Source organism: Bombus pyrosoma, linkage group LG7, assembly GCF_014825855.1.
Source record: "Bombus pyrosoma isolate SC7728 linkage group LG7, ASM1482585v1, whole genome shotgun sequence".
Taxonomy (NCBI): domain Eukaryota; kingdom Metazoa; phylum Arthropoda; class Insecta; order Hymenoptera; family Apidae; genus Bombus; species Bombus pyrosoma.
In genome coordinates, this window is record NC_057776.1 from 7,250,121 (window position 1) to 7,270,139 (window position 20,019).

At 37.7% G+C, this 20,019-nt stretch overlaps 3 protein-coding genes across 5 annotated transcripts; 1 reads left to right on the forward strand and 2 right to left on the reverse strand.

Annotated features, from left to right (window-relative positions):
• Positions 1-6,506: 6,506 nt before the first annotated feature.
• LOC122569340 (ubiquitin-related modifier 1) lies at positions 6,507-8,564 on the reverse strand. 2 transcript variants are annotated; one of them, XR_006317412.1, is made up of 6 exons: positions 8,278-8,564; positions 8,130-8,194; positions 7,988-8,069; positions 7,708-7,809; positions 7,582-7,630; positions 6,507-6,775 (listed from the first exon to the last, which is right to left on the reverse strand). XR_006317412.1 is itself a non-coding variant. In XM_043730233.1 (5 exons), exons 1-5 carry the CDS (start codon positions 8,412-8,414, stop codon positions 6,707-6,709), a joined length of 402 nt encoding a protein of 133 aa, XP_043586168.1. In that variant the 5' UTR covers positions 8,415-8,564; the 3' UTR covers positions 6,507-6,706. The 2 variants fall into 2 exon arrangements, 1 of the variants encoding a protein (XP_043586168.1); XM_043730233.1 differs by lacking the exon at positions 7,708-7,809.
• On the forward strand, positions 7,818-14,001 carry LOC122569332 (MATH and LRR domain-containing protein PFE0570w-like). 2 transcript variants are annotated; one of them, XM_043730215.1, is made up of 6 exons: positions 7,818-8,141; positions 9,183-9,581; positions 9,641-10,144; positions 10,799-13,317; positions 13,402-13,616; positions 13,686-14,001. In XM_043730215.1, exons 2-6 carry the CDS (start codon positions 9,197-9,199, stop codon positions 13,816-13,818), a joined length of 3,756 nt encoding a protein of 1,251 aa, XP_043586150.1. In that variant the 5' UTR covers positions 7,818-8,141; positions 9,183-9,196; the 3' UTR covers positions 13,819-14,001. The 2 variants fall into 2 exon arrangements, with proteins under 2 accessions (XP_043586150.1, XP_043586151.1); XM_043730216.1 differs by lacking the exon at positions 7,818-8,141 and having other exon boundaries at positions 8,861-9,581; positions 9,689-10,144.
• A 44-nt stretch (positions 14,002-14,045) lies between these two features.
• LOC122569341 lies at positions 14,046-19,973 on the reverse strand. The gene is made up of 21 exons (XM_043730234.1): positions 19,855-19,973; positions 19,555-19,761; positions 19,001-19,387; positions 18,751-18,872; positions 18,466-18,674; positions 18,213-18,373; positions 17,942-18,124; positions 17,744-17,874; positions 17,503-17,679; positions 16,942-17,276; positions 16,817-16,849; positions 16,547-16,746; positions 16,240-16,479; positions 15,983-16,036; positions 15,693-15,924; positions 15,476-15,624; positions 15,308-15,409; positions 15,039-15,248; positions 14,780-14,962; positions 14,561-14,710; positions 14,046-14,471 (listed from the first exon to the last, which is right to left on the reverse strand). Exons 2-21 carry the CDS (start codon positions 19,558-19,560, stop codon positions 14,268-14,270), a joined length of 3,468 nt encoding a protein of 1,155 aa, XP_043586169.1. The 5' UTR covers positions 19,561-19,761; positions 19,855-19,973; the 3' UTR covers positions 14,046-14,267.
• Between the last annotated feature and the right edge of the window lie 46 nt (positions 19,974-20,019).

Genomic DNA, 20,019 nt, shown 5'->3' on the forward strand with positions numbered 1-20,019 from the left:
AGTTTTCATTAAAACGGAATTACAATCAAAAATCGCGTTGTCATGCTCGCATCTCTCTAGAGGGTAGAACAACGTCGACAGCATCCCAGGCAAGCCGATATCTTTGACCTATAAATTATAATATGTAAATCGCGAGAGAGCAGAAACATCGAGGGGTCTCGGTGCGCGCGTTCGCGGTGGTAGATAGGTGGTCTGGCAATTACAGAGGCTTACTGTACATACAAATTGCTAGATACTCCCCGCTCTTCCGCCATCTCTCTCTCCGTCTCTCGCCTCTTCTCTTTCTCGTCGGTACCATTTACCATCCTCCTTCGCGGTAGTAACGAAGGACAAACCCCCTGTGCAGAAGCCACGCAGGAGACGCAGTTATATGAAAGCAGCCACTAGAAGGGTATTACCAAAGTAAGAAGTCAGCTTGATGGCTTTGGCCGTAACTTGGTTTTTCGCTCCTATTCCTCTTCTCCTAATTCTCTTCTCCATAAACCTTTGTAGAGTATCCTTACCTTCGGAGGACCTCGCTGTCTTCTCCATAAACCTCTGTTAGAAAGCGCTTTAAAACGACACATTGGTAAACGCCGCGCATTTGCTTTCCCCTGCCAACTAAGAGGATTTGTTTTACGCGGTGAAACATAGCCGCCCGGAAGTACCTATTTCTTCAAACTTATAACCCTCGATAGAGGTCCGACAAAAGCGTGCAAACGACAGCCCGAGTTTCGAGTGTTCGTGCGTTCCACAGAGTAGGTAAGTAAAATAGACGTGGACACCTCGTTAGGATTCGGGTCAGCGGCGTGCAGTTGTTCCTGTTCTTTTGGCTAGCTACGGAGGCGAGACGAAGCCCAAAGCTTGGGAAGAGAAACTAACGGGACAAGGAGACAGCTGCAGAGGGTGAGGAGGTGGATGCCGGACAAATTATCCACCTTCCTCATCCCTTCTCAGCTTTCCAAACCATCCAGCTATCCAGCTATCCTGCAGGACTCCTACCCCGAGGACCCCACGCCCTAATAGTTGCCTATGGGGACGCGATGGGACTCCCGATGGACTGGACGAAATCTCGTGCATTGTGCAATCCAGCCTCTCTCCTCTTTGCCCGTCCCTGTCCACCTCTCTTCTCTCTACCTTCCCTCTCATCCTGCCCGATTCCAAGGAGGGGAAGAGTATATTCCTTCCAATTTGCCAGGGTTGTGCATTCGACGGCAGATCGAAAGATATTGGGGGAAGGAATTTCCTTCCTCTTCTCTCCTTTCGCTTCTTCCTTCCTTCTTCCCCATCTTCCCTGCTTCGTTCTTCTTAAACGTTCTATTCTATTTTTCCTTCCACGCCAATGAGCGCCAGGCTGATTTCTTATGGCCGTACACACAGGTGAATCGTTATTACCACCGGCGAACTCTTATTCCATTAGTTTCAAACGAACCTTGGTAAACACAATGTCCTTAATGAGCCGAGTGGCTTCCTTAATTTCTAATAGCGTTCGTTTTTAAAAGAATTCGCTTTTAAAAGCGAATAGCCGTGGATAGAATTGTCGAGGACAGAAGATTGCGATCTTATCGGATTTCTTATCTTCCTTGCTTTGTATGAGGCTAGGAAACATATCAGGTCGCGAGCAAAAAGGGAACAGACTCGCTGGCTGTGCTCGACGTAAACGATTTTCTTTATAGGTCGAATTAAGGCAAGTTTACGCGTCATGTGACAAAATCCCATTTTACGACAGGAGCTGACTCCCGTAAACCTGCTGTTGGTCAAATAATTCCCCGTGATATTGTAGTAGTAACCCTATAGAAGCACGATTTAGTGCGCGGATACACGCGTGACGTGATATCATTACCATACGCATAATTTTTATATTAGCCCGCGGCGGGATTATCGTTTTGTCCTGGAACGGCCGTGTAACCGCGTAATAAAACCCCAGTTTCATGAATACGCGTGACATGAACCTGCGCCGGTGCAGCTTCTCCGCGAGACAATTTTATACGAGCCACGATTCGCTATTTACTCCGGCGATCCGCTTTATAACTTTAATGCCTGGCGATTGAAATTAAAATTACTCGTAATCGGACAATCACGCTTGGAGCAAGCGCGATAAGATCCAAGAGGTAAAACGGCTGGCTCGGGGGAAAAGTTGTCAGTGGTGTACGAGTAAAGGCGTGGGTATCAAGAGAGATACAGAGAATGGGAAGAGGGCTGCGGACAAGAACGACCACGTCGTCCAAAAACTCCACCGATGAAACCAGGGAAATACAACGCGGGGACGATTGTAGAGCAGGCAACAAGAGGGATCATTTGAGGAAGATGTAACACGAGACCGTCTACTCGCTACGGCTCATAAAACTGCGCGTTTTATGCTGATGGCGCGCGTCTCGGAGACATTGGCACGAAGAAAAGCAGCGAGAGAGAGGAAGAGAGAGCGGAAAGGGAGTAGATCTGGCCGAAGAAAAGTACTACAACAGCTAAGGCCGCCGCGCTAGCGTCGATCGAGGGGTGGCCAAGCAAGCGCGACCGACCAAGTGAAAAAACGATGTAGGCCGATGCGGCTCGTTCTCTTGAGATTATTTTGGCATGGGAGCCAAATGCGAACGGCAGGTACGTTATCCACGCGAGATTTTCTCCGTTTCCACCATGAGGAGAGAGAAAGAGCGAAACGATTCGATCGTTCCCTGATCGGTAGCCGATGTTCCTTGTGCGCTCGATTATGCTGGAACCGGTCGAAAGGGAAATACGTAGCTACGTGCCGTTGGATAGCGTCGTTTGGCTGGCAGCGAGCTTGCAATTTTAAAGCGGCTCGACCCTTCAAAAATCTCTTCTCTCGGCTCTGACGCTGGAAACGTCCGACCATGCACGACCACGAACTACTTACAGCCACTTTGCCGTGGGAAATCGATAACGGATTCGCCGTTGCGCAAATTATCAGACTCGGTGAAATATTACACCGGTAGAAGGGACCGTATACACCGTGAAGGAAGACATCGACGGTGATGTTACATAATTTTCCCCCCGCCCCTTCTTCCCTCGCGAACCACACAATCACAGAGCGAAATTAATCATTTTAACGAGCGCAACGGCGGCTTAAAAAAATGTGCTTTAATATCGCGCAGTCGTCTCGCAGTCCTCGACGTTCAACGCGTTACGTTCTTATTTGGCAATGCGTTTTACTCGGCGCGTTGGCAAAAAGAAACAGGATTTCGCGGGGCTTTATTTCGGCCGCGGGAGTTAATTGCGATGTACCTGCGCGCGGTGGAGGCATCGAAATACAAAAAGCAGAGCACCACCGTCCTATCCGGGGCTAGGAAGAAATTAAGTGGATTAGTAGCTTAATGGTGAGATGGTGGTAAACTGAAATAAATATGGTGCTTGCCTGAGAACCGGCTGAATGTAATTATCCGGCTAAGCACTTAGTAATTTCCAACAAGAGAAAAGAACGTGTAGGCATATGAACGTATATACATGTACAGGCTGTCTCGATAGATCCCTGCCAAATTAATGCAACGTATTCTAAAGGATAGATAGATAGAAAAGGGTAGAAAATGACCTATTAAGAGTCATTCGAAGGATTCAATCGCAATTATAAGTTAAACTGTACGACGTTCCTCGATTTCGTAGCTCCGTGTAGTCGATGATAATTAACCGTTGATCGTGATGATAATAATTGACGCTGAAGATAATAATTTATTTATTAACAAGCAACTATCGAGACATCCAGTATACACGTACTATATACATATACGTATGAATAGAAGAAAAAGGAAGCAGAAAGGGGAAAAATTTAAAAGTTATCGAGTATCTGAATCTCGTTACAGACCAATACGGATACTCCTAGGCAATTATTTTTTATCCTCTCTTTCTGGCTGATTCCCTTTCCGAATACAATTGAATACCATCGCCGGCGGGAGAAGTAAATTCGCGATAGGGAAAGGAAATGAGCAGCAGAAGAGGCTCGCGAACCGAAACCGGGGAGGGCACAAAAGAAACGAGGGCGAGCCGTTAAAAGTTGAAAACGCGTTTGCGCGCAACTGTTTCATTGTAATAGCCGAAGTTCTTGGTCGCTTCGCGTTGCCTTTATTATTTTATATTTCGTGGCACCACGGCACGGGCAGATAACAGAAATTATACGCGCGTTTTCAAAGTGAAACAACCGTTAGCGAAGCAACACGAAACTTTAATTCGCGACGATACCGACTCGCTCGATTTCATCTTCGCGAATATCTTCAGTCGGGGAACCTAATTTCAAATGTTCCAGCCTAATTTCTTCGACCGGACAAAGATACGAATCCACCGTCTGGCATCGAGAAATTCCGAAAATTTCGCGGCAAGTATCCCCCGACCCTCGGGAAATTAAGCCACTAATGAGACCCGTCACAAATGAATCGACGTTGAGCCTTCCGTTCCGCCTATAATTACTTCTTTTAGTCCAGTTACCGTCTTTTTTAAAACTTGGAACTCGTTAAGGTAATGCTGCCCGCTACAGCACAGCGAATTGTTACCGAGAAATAGTTCCACTCTTGGAGAATTATTTATGCGGCCACGACGTTATCGAGTTGAATATTTACGAGCTGAAATGCCGAGATTAATTGGAACATCAATTAATAAATTACATCGATATTCAGCAATGCTCAACACATCTATTCAAATTTAGATGTAAATTTCAGGCGAAATGTTTAATTGGATATAAATCAATCGACGTAGGATGTTAAACGATATAGAATTATATTAACGTACAGGATCAGGATTCTCTTTGTCTTTTCTTCATTGCGCGTGTTCTTCTAATTTTATGCTTCGATATTTTATGTTTAAGATTGTATCGATATATATAACATTTAACATGATTTACCATTTCTTGGGGATTTATACATATGGGTAATACAGAATTGCGTATTAGCAACATCATCGAACGTCGACCAGACGCGTTTCTACCAGTTAGTTAGGCGGTCACGTTGCTACTCCTCCAACATCCACCTAACACGCACAAGTGCGTTCGACGCACGTGTTACGGACTGGCCGCGAGGTACACGCATGCACGATCGTATATAATATAGTGGATCTGCGTCCTCTGTAACGTAATCAGGGCTGACACAATTAATCACTGGACCATCCAACCCTGCCGAACCATTAGCGATCGAGACACTTGGTTTCACAGGGGGCATGGGTTACGCATCTCCATGCCTGAAAATGCATTGTATTGGTGCGCAAAATACAGATACGTAGTGGCACAGACGACACACGAATGCACTTACGCTAACATTATGGCAAAAAAACGAAAGAAAAATGAGAAGCAAATTAACGAGTTAAGAATCAGTTGGAAATATAAACCAACGAAATACGTTTAAATTTCTGATTTATTGAAAATACATTAGACGAATTCGTTGGATTTTATAAGAATCTTTCGTTATTTTATACAAATATCATGTACAAAGGTTCTTCCCTTCTGATATATATGAAAAGCAGCCACGTGACTCATCGAAAGTCGACGAACTTTCTCGCCTACAATTAACGTCTGACTGGCTCGAAATTTTCGAGCCGCAACATCGATTGCTCCCCAACCGGAGGAGCGATGCTCGTTAGACCGTTTTCGTCGAATTTCATCGCGCAATGCGGGCCCGTGATTAATTGGCGGCATTGTTTCTCGTTAGTTTATTATATGATGAAGCGACTCGCCTATCGACCTCCATCAACGGCTGATTGACTCCGATATCGCGGAAATCTAGTTCAGAGACGCGTCGCTGCCCTCGCGGATCATATTAAACGGAACGCAGGGCACGATGCTGGGAGCACGGTCGATCGATGAGCAAAAGGGGAATCGCAGACATCGTGGCAGCGAGTAGCAGGCTTGATTAACTTCACTCGGTCGGGCAAGTTGAAAAACCTTCGATACGATCTTTATCGTGTACCGTAAAGAACTACTACCACCGGTAATTAATTATACAGAAGAGGAAGTTCACCCAAGTTTCCTCATTTTTTCCATGAAAAGATCTCTTTCTTACTCCCTCTCTATTTATCTTTCTCCCTTCTTTCTATCAAGTTGGAACACGATCGTTACTTTTAATAGAGCTACCAAGGACCAACAACTAACTCTCGATGTGAACTGATCACGACGCACGCGCATAATCTCCGCTCCTGTATGGAAACTAATTTTCCTACGCAGTTACCGGAAACTAATTCCTCTCTTCTTCTCTCTTCATTTTTTTTTCTTTCTTTTCTTCCTTTTTTTTTTTTTTTTTGTCAAAGTCACCAAGAAGGAAATTCTATGAAGACAAGAATCAATAATTTCTTTCTATTTTCTCGTTCGATCTTCTCCAATATTAATTACGAAGTAATGCGGGTGTAGCTGTATACCAGCACGAGAATGGTAAGGGTTAAGTACCGAGATAGACAAGTCGCGTCTCCGCTAGTGGAAACGAGGAACAGGATATGGCCCATTGGCTATGAAGCGAGAAAAGATTGGTAAGGTAGAGAAGGGGCAATAATACGAGGTTTCTTGGAAAACGGCCAACGTGTCAGCCGTAATATCATAGTCGTTACGTGGAACATCTCAAACGTACGTCGTGCGAATGAGCATTTTATTCTCTGACAGTGTGCACGTGTGCGCGTACTTCACACAAACAAGTGTCCTGCGAAATTATCATTTTCCCCACAGCGATCGAACCAAGTCGCACACCACCATCTTTGATTTCCTCTTCATGGATCGCCGTCTTGTCCTCTTGCGTAAAAATGCGTCCTATCCTCCGTGTAAGGTGGATATAAACAATATCGTGTCGCCTGAATTTATCTTGTAATTGCTCTCGCCCTGAAAATTTTCATAAAATTACCGTTATCGATATTAGCTTCTTCGTTTCTTCTACTAAAATTATAATTTACTTCTTGTAATTTGTTTCTTTCTAATAAGATAAAAATGTAAGACGAAACGTATGTCAAAACGATAAAAATGCAACGACATAAATGCAAGTACCGCAAAAATGGAGCGAAAAGAAGACAGAACAAGGAATAGCAGTACGATCGAAGCATACGAAACCTCGAGAAACGTCGGTATTATCATAATAATGGCTGAAACCATCATCCTTTCCGCGTCTGCTCTCCGACTCCTCCATAGCTCGCTTCTCGAGGCTTCTTTCTTTCCTCGAACGCGCTTAAGGAAGCGGAGTCTAATAGCGGTCGAGTTTTGTACATTTACAAATTTAAAATGATAATTCTGCCGTGGGTGTGGCAAGCCTTCAAGATCATTTGCGCCCTTTCACCTTTTCTCTCTTACTTTCCATCCTCCAGTTACAGTCCAAACCAACCACTTCACAGTAGGTCTATTATGCGTCTCGCAAAAAGTTCCACGATGGAATACTCTCGCTAGACGTTTGTCAATTGTTCAGAAACAGGTGCCTTACCCTATCTCGATTACGATCAACGCGTTATTGCCATCCCACAGGCCTACTTTTTATAGTTTCTCGTGTGAATAGGAGGAAAATAAAACAGAGAAATTGAAAAATCGTGTACATTCACGTAACACGTGGAAGTGTCTGAGTATTATAGCTGGTATTAGTAATTTGAAATGTTATTGAGAACAATTTTTTTTAAGTATGATGCGAATAATTTTATGCTTACCAATAATTCCCAATCGGTGTCATTTACAAGTACCAAAATTCCTGGTCGCCTATGGACATAAAATAGTGCATAAAATAAACGTGTACATGTACTATTTGTATGTATCTAGAACGCAAAAATGTTTACATGTATAAATGAATGAGCTATCTTTGTAGTTGTAACTCCATTAATGTGAACTGTGCTGCCCTCTCGATTAAAACCGCGAAACTCGTAAGGTGCCATGTTGATCTGATATATCATAGAATTGGCAAGTGCGAATTAATATAATAATAACGTATTGTGTTTGTAGTAAGAAGTACGAGGTACAACACACGTGCTAGAGTATCAATTTGGTGAAACATTTTAAACAGTTACTTGAAATGGTTCTATCGTTAACGTAAAAATATGATATGATTTAATAACTTACACGGTGTCTCCTTGCATAAAAAGTTCCGGTCGTTCTTTTAAAAGGTTATCTTTTATCCAGAAAAGTAACTTTTCTATAGTCCCTATAAAATTTCACATCACGAATTAATATTTTACACTGGGAAAAATTTTATAGAACTTACATTCGTTTCCAGGTAAGTTCACAGAGTGCTTTTTCTTTTTGTCGAAAAGTAATTCTGCCCCACCTCTGAAATTATTTAATAATTCGATATACATACATGTATATTACGATCGCAAGAAGAGTTAGGTTAAGTATCGATTCGATATTACCCGAATTCAATGGTCACGGGAATACTGCTACTTTCGATAGACATGTTTTTTTTTTTATTTTTCGTAAAATTATGCCGCCTTACAATACTATTAGTTATTATTATATAATTATAAACAAAATATCGTTCACTGCGCATAGAAACAACATAAACGACATTACAACTCCGTTCCACGTTCCTTCTATTCAACTGATCAGTAGTGTATGCATGTTGCAAAATAGAAATTTCCGAATTCAAGATTTAATTTAAAAAATAGTTATACATTGTAATAGTTCCATCTTTTCATCGATATTTTACAATTTGCAAAAATTCGTCTAGAAATCTTCTCAATTGTTAATCTTATAATATTATGTATCGAGAAATCGAAAGAAACAATCATTCCATTGATATAAAAATATCTGCTTGTTATGAATATGTATATTAATATCAGTAATATCAATAACAAATATTCACAAGAAATAAAATTTATGCCAAACGTAGTGTAAAAAGCAGAATGTAGAGCAGGTGCCTCTTAAATGCAATACAAAGTACACTCCTGTGTATTCGTGGGTCATTAGCCTTAATAATTATGAGTTTAATTGCATGGTGAAGGTTGTGTTATACATGATTAATACCAATTGATAAAGAAATAAAATTTGTTAGTTGAAAATAATATTTAAAAATATTATTATTGTAAAACGAATATGGAATAAATGGTGTGCATTTGATAAAAATGTAGAATGTACAGATGGACTGAAGTGCAGGTGCGATGAGCGGCAGCTGTAATGGCGGTCGTCGGAAAAGTACAATCGCAGGCGTTAAATATCTAAAAAACAAAGTGGTGCAAATCCAATACCCGTTCGCATTATTTTAAACTTTTTATCCTTGTATAATTTTACATAATTGTAATACGTTTTCTGCGCTCAGTATCAACTTGCACAATGTCGCAAAGAAATGAACATACTTCGGATGAAACGGAGTCAGAAATACATGCGGAAAATCACAATAAAGAACAATCGAAATGTGAAACAAGCATGTTAAACAATGAAACAGAACAACCAATGTTGGAGGATGAAGAAATGCCAACGTATATCAGTGTGTCTACTCCATCGAAGCGCGAAGATTCAGATATCAGTAATACAAAACAAGCGGACAGAATCCCAATAGAGGAAGACCACAGTCGAAGTCCTTATCCTAGTGATGATCAAGGAGGAGGCAGTATCTATGTACTGTCTTCTGGTGAAGAGAGTACTCATCCATACAATGATGAAGAAAGTAATCATCCATACAACGATGAAGAGGAAGATGAATATGCAGATAGTGAAGGTAAGTAAATAATAAAATCTTGTTTCTACGTTACAATGTATATACATATATGTATGCAGATATGGATGAAATGGATCTTGAAAATGATCGTGAAAATGCAATGATAGATGAGGAGGAAGAAGAAGATGATGATGATGATGACGAAGGAAACCTTTTGAGACTACATAATGATGACGATGAAGATATTGAGACAGAATATGATCTGGAGTGCTTTGATAGAGTATCTGATGATTTTGTCTTAAACAAAAGATTAAAGCAACATCATAAAGAGAGGAGTTTATCATTGCAAGATTTAAGCATTTCAAAAAACAATGTTCATTCGTCACATAATAAAAAAAGACATAGCATGAACATTTTCAGACATAATTATTTAGGTATGCAGCAAAATCCAATACCATATCCTATTGAACAAAAAAAGCAAATGATGTCAGTTAAGTATCAACACGTGGAAAGTAAAGTGAAACAGTATATAAAAGGTATAAAACAACAAACTAGAAGATCTATGGAAAAGCGTATTAAAGAGCAAGAATTTATAATGAATAAAAATCATGCAAGCAATAAAAGTAAGAAATATGTTTATCGAATTATATTTGAATTGAAATATTCATATTAGGAAAATATATTCGATGTCTATTATAGTTGTTCTAAAGTCGTGTTATAGTTGTTATAATCTGAAATGTCTTTACATAATTCAATAAAGTACTGAGCTGCATTATGGTATTTAGACAAACAAACACTAGAGAATATGGTTCACCATGAAAGCTTATAAGCATAGAAGTCCAAAAAGACTGGTCATGGCTACTGCACACATCCCATCCGAAAAATATAGATTAAAATGCGTAGACCCGGTACAAATGCAAACGGTCGTCGAGAGACGACCGAAATCTGTCATGAAGCACTGTAACATGTACGATAGACGATTGTTTGTCACAACGAATGTACTCATCAGTCGTGTGCGACACGATCTTTCTTGAATTTTGGCGGCGATATTATCTATATTTTCTGAATGGAACATTTTCAGAAGATGTGACCATCCTTGTTGGGCTCTGCCACTCATAAGCTTTCCAATGATGTGCCGTACTCTCCAGTGAACATTGGCCTAAATACTATGATACAGTCAAATATTGTTTGTGACATTCTTGTATGTGAATGAATAACCAAGTTCCAAGGCAAGTACGTAATCAATGTAAACTATAACTTTTACTTTTTGCTTATAGACAATGACACTGAGCAATTGAAAGCAAGAGTTAATAAAACCATAAAAGATTATGCTGAGAAAGCTATTCAGAATTTACAACGTGATGAAGCTGAAAATGATAATTTAATATACAATACAGCACAAATATTAGAAAATGGAGAAAATAATAAAACCTCCAACAGAATTATTGAAAATGATTATAAACATATTCGAAAGGACACTGAATACAATGATATACCAAATGAGAAACGAGTGCAGAATTCCGATGATAAATTAGAAAAACGAAATGGTTCAGTAGATGTCAATACCCGTCATATCGAATATCAAAATGCTTTAGATAGAAATATGAGATTCGGTAGCATAAATCAACCTTCTCTAATTAATGGACATCAGACAACGCCCACATTTATTAATTTACGTACGTTAAGCTATGAAGAATACATGCATAGTGCCTCTAATATGGAACAAAGAGAAGAATTACCTGAACAAAGACAAGAAAAAATGAACGAAACAGAAATATATAATGAAGCAGAAATGATTAGTTCACGAGAAATTGATAACAATATTAACTGTCCTTTAAAAATTGCAAACGTTAAAAGTATCCGCGTAATACAAGATGAACCAGAAAACTTAAATTTTACAAAAATTAATGCAGCTGATAGAATAAATGCCGAGAACACTGAAATAATTGAGTTGAAAACTCAACTCAATGAGAAAGACGCACAATTTATCAATTTACGAGATGCCTACCAAAAAGTATTGGCAGAAAATATAAAAATGAAACAAGAATTGGATAATCTAAAAAAATCTTTAGCAAAATATGAGGATCAGAATAAAACATGTGAAATGAAAACTACATCTGTACAAACTGAAACAATTGCAGAATCTACTTCTAATCAAGATACTGTAACTTCAGGAGAAACAAACAATAAAATATCCACTAGTAGTGTTGCATCTACAGCAAGTTCTACTGATCAATGGGCAGATAGTGCTTATAGCCCAGCTATATCCATTAAGCTCCCTGATTTGACACCAATTCTTAATTCTGATGATAGTATTATACTCACTGATGTTACTACTCCAAGAAAAATAGCACATCCATTATCTCGAACATTTATTACTTCATCTCGAATTTTGCAAACACTTTCAAATATAACCCAAGGGAAAACAAAAGTTGAAAGTCCTTTAGTAAGAAATATCAAGAAACGATTAAATGAAAATTCCACAGATCAAATATCAAATACAGAATGCAATTCTCCAATCCATGCATCAAGTTCCAAAAAAAGAAAAGCTACAGAAATGCTTGATACATCTACTTCTGTTCAACCTTTCAAAATACCTCATACAACTGTAGAATCTGAGAGAAAAAATAGTACTGATACGATTGATGTAGAATTTAAATATTCTGAGGAAAATGCAACGTCAAAATCAGGACAAATAGAAGATACATCGATCAATAAAGATATTAATGGTTCTACATCTGCAGAAAATAAGATAGAACAGACAGATGATCATGAGGACAGTGTAAAATGTTTTATATACAGGGAAGATGAAAATAGCAAAAATAGAAGTTTCTTAATTCAAGCAGAAGAACCTATAAAAGATGGATTAGATAATGAAAAAAATCGTATTCAAGAATGTGGTCCATATTTATTGGGTAATCTTGAAGTAAGAATGTCTGAAATAAATGGAACGATTAGTGTTTGGGGTAAAGAAGTAGATCATGAATCTACAAGCGATAACGAAGATGATATGGAAGTCTGTGTAAAATCAACTGAACAGAGGATGTGTCAGACTTGGCAGAATACATCACAAACGAGATTTAATGGAAGTCCGCTTGTATGTTCAACTAATAAAAAGCAGAAAGTTCCAAACAAATTCAGTAGGTCCAATATTCCTCAATGTTGTCATTCTTTATCATTAAATTCAATAAAGGCGTCTTCATCAGTAGAAGATGTAAGTGACAAAAGACATATGAGTAATTCTCTCAGCCCAAATATTTGTGTTCCTTCTTGTGAAAACTGTAATTCTTCAAAATATCATCAAGAGTGGCCAACATGTAAAGATGCATCGAGTTCACAAGAAAAATTACATTCCTGTTGTACACATCATATTGGAGTCACAGATAATGGATGTAGTTGTGGTTTATATCATGAGACACAAAATCATGATGTTAGTCTTAAGCATTGTAAAGATAAGTTTCGCAGTAATGGAATTCGAAGGGATTCATGTAAAAATACATTTGCCCCAGATTCTAAAAATCATTTACACGAAAACTGTATGAACGCCACAACCGAAATGAGCAAAGTAACTTGCAAATATCATGCGTGTCGATGTTCACTTCAAAATGTAGTGGATAACAGTACAGGCTCGAAATACTGTAATCCTGTTAGAGATATTTCGTATACATGTAAATCATCTTTGGACAATATAAATATTCACGAGCATTCTGACAAACATATATATAATCACAGCCCTTCACATGATGATGAAGAAGAGGCTTTAATTCCAATTAAACGATCTAATGAAACGCCTGAAGTAAGATAATAAAAGCATAAATACAATCTTAACAAATTTATCAAGAACTTTATGTTCATATAACGTTTGTTTCTTTATGTACAGACGAGACAACGAAGATTAAGTGGTAAAAGGGTAAGAGGAATTCTTATGGACCTTTTAAAGGGATGTGGAGATTGCCGTAATAATAGTACTGTTAATTTAAGTAAAAGTGGATTTCGAAAAGGAACACCTTCTATGGCAAATGGTCCTCCACAAATTAAGATTTCTTCTCCTACACTCGGGCCTACATGTTCCACTTCTAAGCAATGTAATGACAGGTAACTATATTGTACACTGTCATAAAAACATGATACATACATGGAATACGTTATTACTTTTACTTACAGGTGTTGCCATGCATATGCACGTAGAATTGAATCTCAACTTGAAGAATTTCGATTGGAAATGGAAAGAGTAAGATCGCGTTCGGACGCAATCCTAGATATGCTCAATATGCTTCATTCTGTGGATATGAACTAATGAAACTTATATAATACTAAATAAGTGCTTTTTCCTTGTACAGATCACTATTTTAATTTCTTTAAATCGATTTGCACTGTCATCAAAAATTCTTATTTACCTCTTCTACTTCATTGCATATAAGGGTTACGTGAACAATTTATTACAATAAAATACATAAATAAAAAAACTGCTACATTATAACAGATGTCATTCGTACTATAATGATTCAATTTTTGCGACATTGATTAATGTAACAATAAGTGAATTTCATCAGTCTTACATTGTATAAATTTTTACTATTTTGTAATATATTTACGAATACAAACTAGACAATTTTTTTACATTCTAGAAATGAAAACAGATACTTCACATGTAATTTAAACAAGTCAGTGCGACGACTTTCAGTTCATTAAAATTTCAGTTCTATATCAATAAAATATTGATATAGATAATATATTAATTTCCTATTAATAATTGCAGTCGCAGGAATCGAATCCTGTCCCAGCCTCTCCGGGCAAAACACCGGGCGGCATCTCTCCTTGTCCCTTAAAGATATTAGTGTAAGATGTTTTCAAATAATTTACGTGACCTTGTAATGATCTTATCCGACCTTGAGCTTGCTCAAACGCCTCGTTTAAGTTGTTTATCTGACCCTGCATTTTCTGTCTAATCTAAGAGGAATAAAGCAATAAATAAGTTACTATAGATAAGTTAAATTAATGTCTAGAAAGGAATGTCAGCTTTTTGAACGATAAATTACTTCATCTCTATCTTTCTGTGCAGCTCTTGCGGTAGCTCTACACTGAGCCAATTGTCGTTCCATTTCCGCAATTTGGCTTTGCATCGATCTCCTTACAGTTTCACATCTTTCTTTCGTTCTTGCTACTTGTCTCGCAGAATCTTCTCGAATCTTTAATATTCATTAGAATTACTATACATTTTTCATTGAAATATACAATAATATAATAAATAATAATACCTGTTCAAGCATTGCTGTCAACTGTGTAACTTCGTGCATTTTTTCATCGATGCGTTTCTGCAATTGTGCTTCGTGCTCTTCAAATCTTGCAAGCGTATTTTTCATACGTTCGTTCTCATGTCGTAATTCAGTATTTCTCCTTTCTAATTCATCGAATCGTCCCGAACCGTGACCTCTTTCATCCTGAATACATATATTGTTTACAAACTTACCGTTTTTTACAAGACCAGAACTGGTAAGAAAATGTGAAAACATTAACCTGCAGTGCTTGATATTCGCTACGCAAAACGTCCAATTGATTTTGCAATGTTTGAATTTTATCTTTGCAACCTATAACTTCCCGTGAAAGATCCTCGCAGTTGCGTTCTGCAACCAAACGCATCTGTTGCGCTTCCTGTAGTTTCACTTGCGTTTGTTTTAGAATATCCGGCAACGGCGCAAGTTCTGCGAGTTTCTCTTGGAACTGATTCTATTCGAAAGATAGTAAAATGTATCAAGATAATCATGTACACGTAAATATTTACGTACTTTCACTCTTCCTATTTCTAAGGTGACATTTTCATTCATCCGTGCGTTATCCATTTCCATTAGATCAAGTTGTCGCCGTTGTTCTTCCACTTGTTGTTGTGCCTGTTTTTACACAGCTACTTTTATACTTACCTATAACAACGTTTTTAAAGGAAATAAAAAAGGAACCTGTAAATATTTGTTTCGATAGTCCTCCAACTGAGCAGCTTGATCTTGAATCAAGGATCGTAATTCTTCAAGTTCATCTTGGGCTTCTCGGAAACGTTGCTTGAAGACGATCAAAGTTTGCTCTTGCTCAACCATCTGTTCCTTAAAACCTAGTTTTAAATTAATTATATTGTTATAATATAAAACACCGAAATTGAAGAGCATTCCAAATAATCACCTTCGTATTTTTCTTTCTCAGCTTCCATTGTCTTCAATCGTTCTTGAGTGTCTATAAGTTTGATTTCCAACTTTTCTTTCTCTTCGATAGATTCACGCGTTTGTTGTTTCAACTTGTCAGCATCTGTTCTTAAACACGAAACCTCGCATAATTTGTTTTTGTAATCATCTTGTAGACGTGCATATTGTTCGCGTAGGTCACGTAACTGTTGCTGAGGACACGTGCTAGCGCCCTTTTTTTAAATAGCTGCTTTAGTTCATGTTAAATCTTTTTCTGAAGTTCAATCTTACCATAGGAGCGTTTATGCAAGGACCAGTACAGGTTGCAGAAGGAGCAGGTGGTATCTACGTACGACGAAAAACGATCTTATATGTTATGTAATATATCACACTTAATGAAAATAAAATATCTGAAACTTTTCGAAAAATATATTTATTTCGTGGAAAATTATTTATGACATTTCAACAATTTTATCGGCATACGACATTTTATCTTTGAACGTTTACCAATCTTTACAATCAAGTTAATCGAAATATTGAATAGATACCTTAGGAAGAGGTATAGAAGGCGATTGTGTAATTGGAGCCGAACACGGTACATAAGGAGTCGCGCTTGGTGGCTGCTGCATACCCAAAGGTGGAGGAGGACAACAACCACAAGGCGCACAAGGGCCAGTACATTTCAGCAACTTGCGTTGTTGTTCCAATTGTTGACGTTCTCGTTGAACATTAGCAAGCTCTATCTGCATATTACGTACTTCGCATTCCATGGTACCCAATTGTTGTTCCTATAAAACATACAAATAAATAAACATAGAAATTAAACCAAACTTGCAGCATATTTCGAAGATGTACTAGCTGTTTGGTACTGTTCCCATAGGCCGCAAGTTTGTTTTCTATTTCTGCGGGGCAAGATCCTCTTGGAGGAGGTGGTGGTCCTGTACACAGTGTTTTAACCGCGGCAGGACTTCGACAACACATATCGATTTGCGAAGAAGAATCACTTGTAATGCAAGCTCCTGTTATTGACGCACCACCCGCGAGTCTCGGTGAATCTAAAATAATAATATTTATTAATTTTCAATACACAAAGTACTTTCTTTTATTATAATAGACATAGCTCACCTCCGCTAGGTAAATATGTATGATTCGGCCTCACTGAAACACATGTTAAATTTCATTTTTAATATTAAATTTTAGAAGAATTATACAAGAGAAAATCTTAAAAACTTTGTTGTTGGGATACAAACCGCATACAGTATTTGCGATTGGTGACAAAGTATCGGCGATTTGAGGTTGAAGACAACACTTGCACCGACAATAATCGTCGTCTTGCTGTAACGTAGTGGTGTACGAAATCGAACGTAGAGGAGACGGACTTGACACTTCGGACGAAATTCCACCTGGGCAACAAGGTGTGTAACAACAAGGACTAGTGATTCGCTGATTCAAGCAAGCTAATTGACGTGTCAGTTCCACATTTTCCTTCACAACTATTCTCATTTCAGCCTGCAACCCGCATACCTTCCTCTGAAGACTTTCAACGGCGGTATCCTTTTCTAGCAATGCTTCTTCCAATTTGTATCTAACACATCAGTAAGTTAATTTTTGTAACAAAGACAAGATCACATGGTTTATGTCAACATGCTTCTATTAGCGACAATCTATGCAATCGTCGTTAAGGAGACTGATTAGTTTTCACATTTTTTTTATCGATTTTCTATTTTTTTTTTTTTTTTATATATCGAGAAACGACAGATAATTTATGGCATTCATAGCTGTGTAAAATGAAGTTGTTTCATAAAACTTACTTGCCACCTTCAAGCTGTGCATTTTCCAATACCAATTTTTCCTGCATAGTTAACGATTCTGTTAACTTTCCAGTTAAATTTTGAAGACATCTATCTTTTCCTTTCTTTTTACTATCTGCCACAACAATCTTTGGAATTTCATCCTCCGTAGTTCCGCAAACAATCACTCTTGGGAGCCTAGTTAAACAACAATACAAATTTTAAAAATGTATTCTAAAAGAAAATAAATAATATAACATACCTATCTTCTGGATATTCTATTTGAGGTAAGTCGAAACGTTCTCTAAGCTTTTCTATCTCTATGTCTGTCTTTTCGTCTACCATATCTATTTTCTCCTTTACTATTTCAAGTTCTTCTTCTTCGGTAATGATCTAGAAATTATTTTTCCTATACACTTCACCGCGCTACTTGCTTCGATGATCGATAAAGAATACTTACGGCGGTGGGTCTCATAATGGGTTGCATATTGAACATCCTAGCAAAAGTAGTACTCGAGATATCGGACACACCTAGTACTCGTTGTATTTTCCGCGTTATCTGCTCAAATTCTGCCAGTTTTTTCATCACTTCGTCCTGCTTCTCATGTATTATTAATGTATCTTCATCGGTTAAATCTTTTTTCTATAATACAAAGCAATCCTTTTTAAATCTTGATGTTCGATGTTTCGAATTTCAAATTTCATTAGCTTATTATTTCCAGAACTATTACAGTTGTAAGTGCAGCTATTTCTTCCTTTAGCTGATCAATTTCTCTTGCAAGAACGACGCAACGTTCATCCGCCTTCTTCATTTCCAACAGTACAACGCTATCAGTTAACGGAGATGAACTCAATATCGATTCATGTCGTCCACCAGGTTTAATTGGCACACCTAAGCAATACATAAATTGATTATACTTACACATTTTTTTTATTATCTTACTGCACTTTTTATACCTTTTTCCTGAATTTACGATATCATACCTTCACCGAGACCGGCAGGAAGCGGATACGGTGGAGGCAGTTCTTCCGTATCAATTCTTGATACCGGTCTTGATACCGATTTTGCTACAGATTCTGTTCCTTCTTCCTCTTCCTTTTGTGGTTCTTCTTCTTCTATTGGTTCTTCTTCCTCTTTTGATTCTTCCGCTTCATCTTGAAGAGCTTCGTCAACGTTTTCTTCTTCGGCCATGCTTCATAATTGAATACATTTATTATCAGACAATTCAACGTTAACAAAATGTTCTCGAGAACTAAATAATTTTATACTTTTTCTGTGGATCGCTTCCTGCTTGATCAGAATTGCCGATTTCCTCTAATTTTAGTGGTTCAAAATTTGATTTTTGTTTAATCTCCTCCGATTTATCATTATAATCATCGATTCCGTAAGTCTATCCAAATTATTTTAAATTAGCTTACAACAATCTATCCATTTTCATTTTCAAATACTAGTGCATATACTAAGGAGTTACTTATTAACTGTTGCATAATTTGAATACAAATAATACCAAAATCACACCCGGTCAAGAATGTGTGGTTCAAGATCCACTTGTTGCAGAAATAAAGATTCTACGAGGGTTTTAGAGTGCTTGGAATTTCTTGATTTAAAAGGTAGCAGGTGACCCTCTTGATGATACTCGATTGCCAAAGAGCATATGTCCGGTAGATTTAGAGGCTTTTTCAGATCAAACAAAGATTCCAACGAGCTGAACGTATCTCTCTTCAACGAAGACTCCCTGTATTCTGTGCTTTTTTTCTGTAATTTTGAGCTACCTCTTTTCAAACGTTTCAAATCATGAAAACTTTTGGTTTTAACAGGACAATTATCGAGCAGCTCGCGAGCACGAGGAGGTGTCTGTGAATTCCTTGGAGAACGAGATGTATTCCACGTACACGGTCTCCGCTTCTAAATTAATTAAATCGTATTTTTAAATATTTGTCTATTTTTGAAATGTAATTAAATTTATCTAACATTTTGTTTTTATTAAATACATTCTGCGTGAACAGATGATTCTTCAATGTTATTAAAGAAAGTTGCAAGTATATACATTAAAAATTTAACCAATATTTTACCTTCATTATTTTACCTTCGATACAACACCGTTGCTTCGCTGAAGGACACAAGGTCTTTACACAGCTATAGTAGATTCAAGAACAATGATCCCTTTCCTCTCGTTTATTCACTGAAGAAACGGTATCGCTATCAAATCGCGTCGAACGATTTCTCCAGTTTTAGGTCGAAATTATCTTTTTTTTGTTTAATTTTTATAGATCTCGAAACTGAAATACATGGTATATTAATGTAACAATCGATGGATAAATTTGATAATTTTGTAAGAGAAAGTAAAATAAAACTCAAAATATGACACTTACTCGGAAAAACCTTCAATTTCTTCAAATACGAATATGAAGCATACGTCTTTTATTTTTATGTTACACAGCTACAAATTTAAACTTGTCAACTGTATCCAAGGCATCTAACTATGTGCTTGGACAAAAGATATGTATAAGAAATCAGAATTGTTCTAAATTTATGAC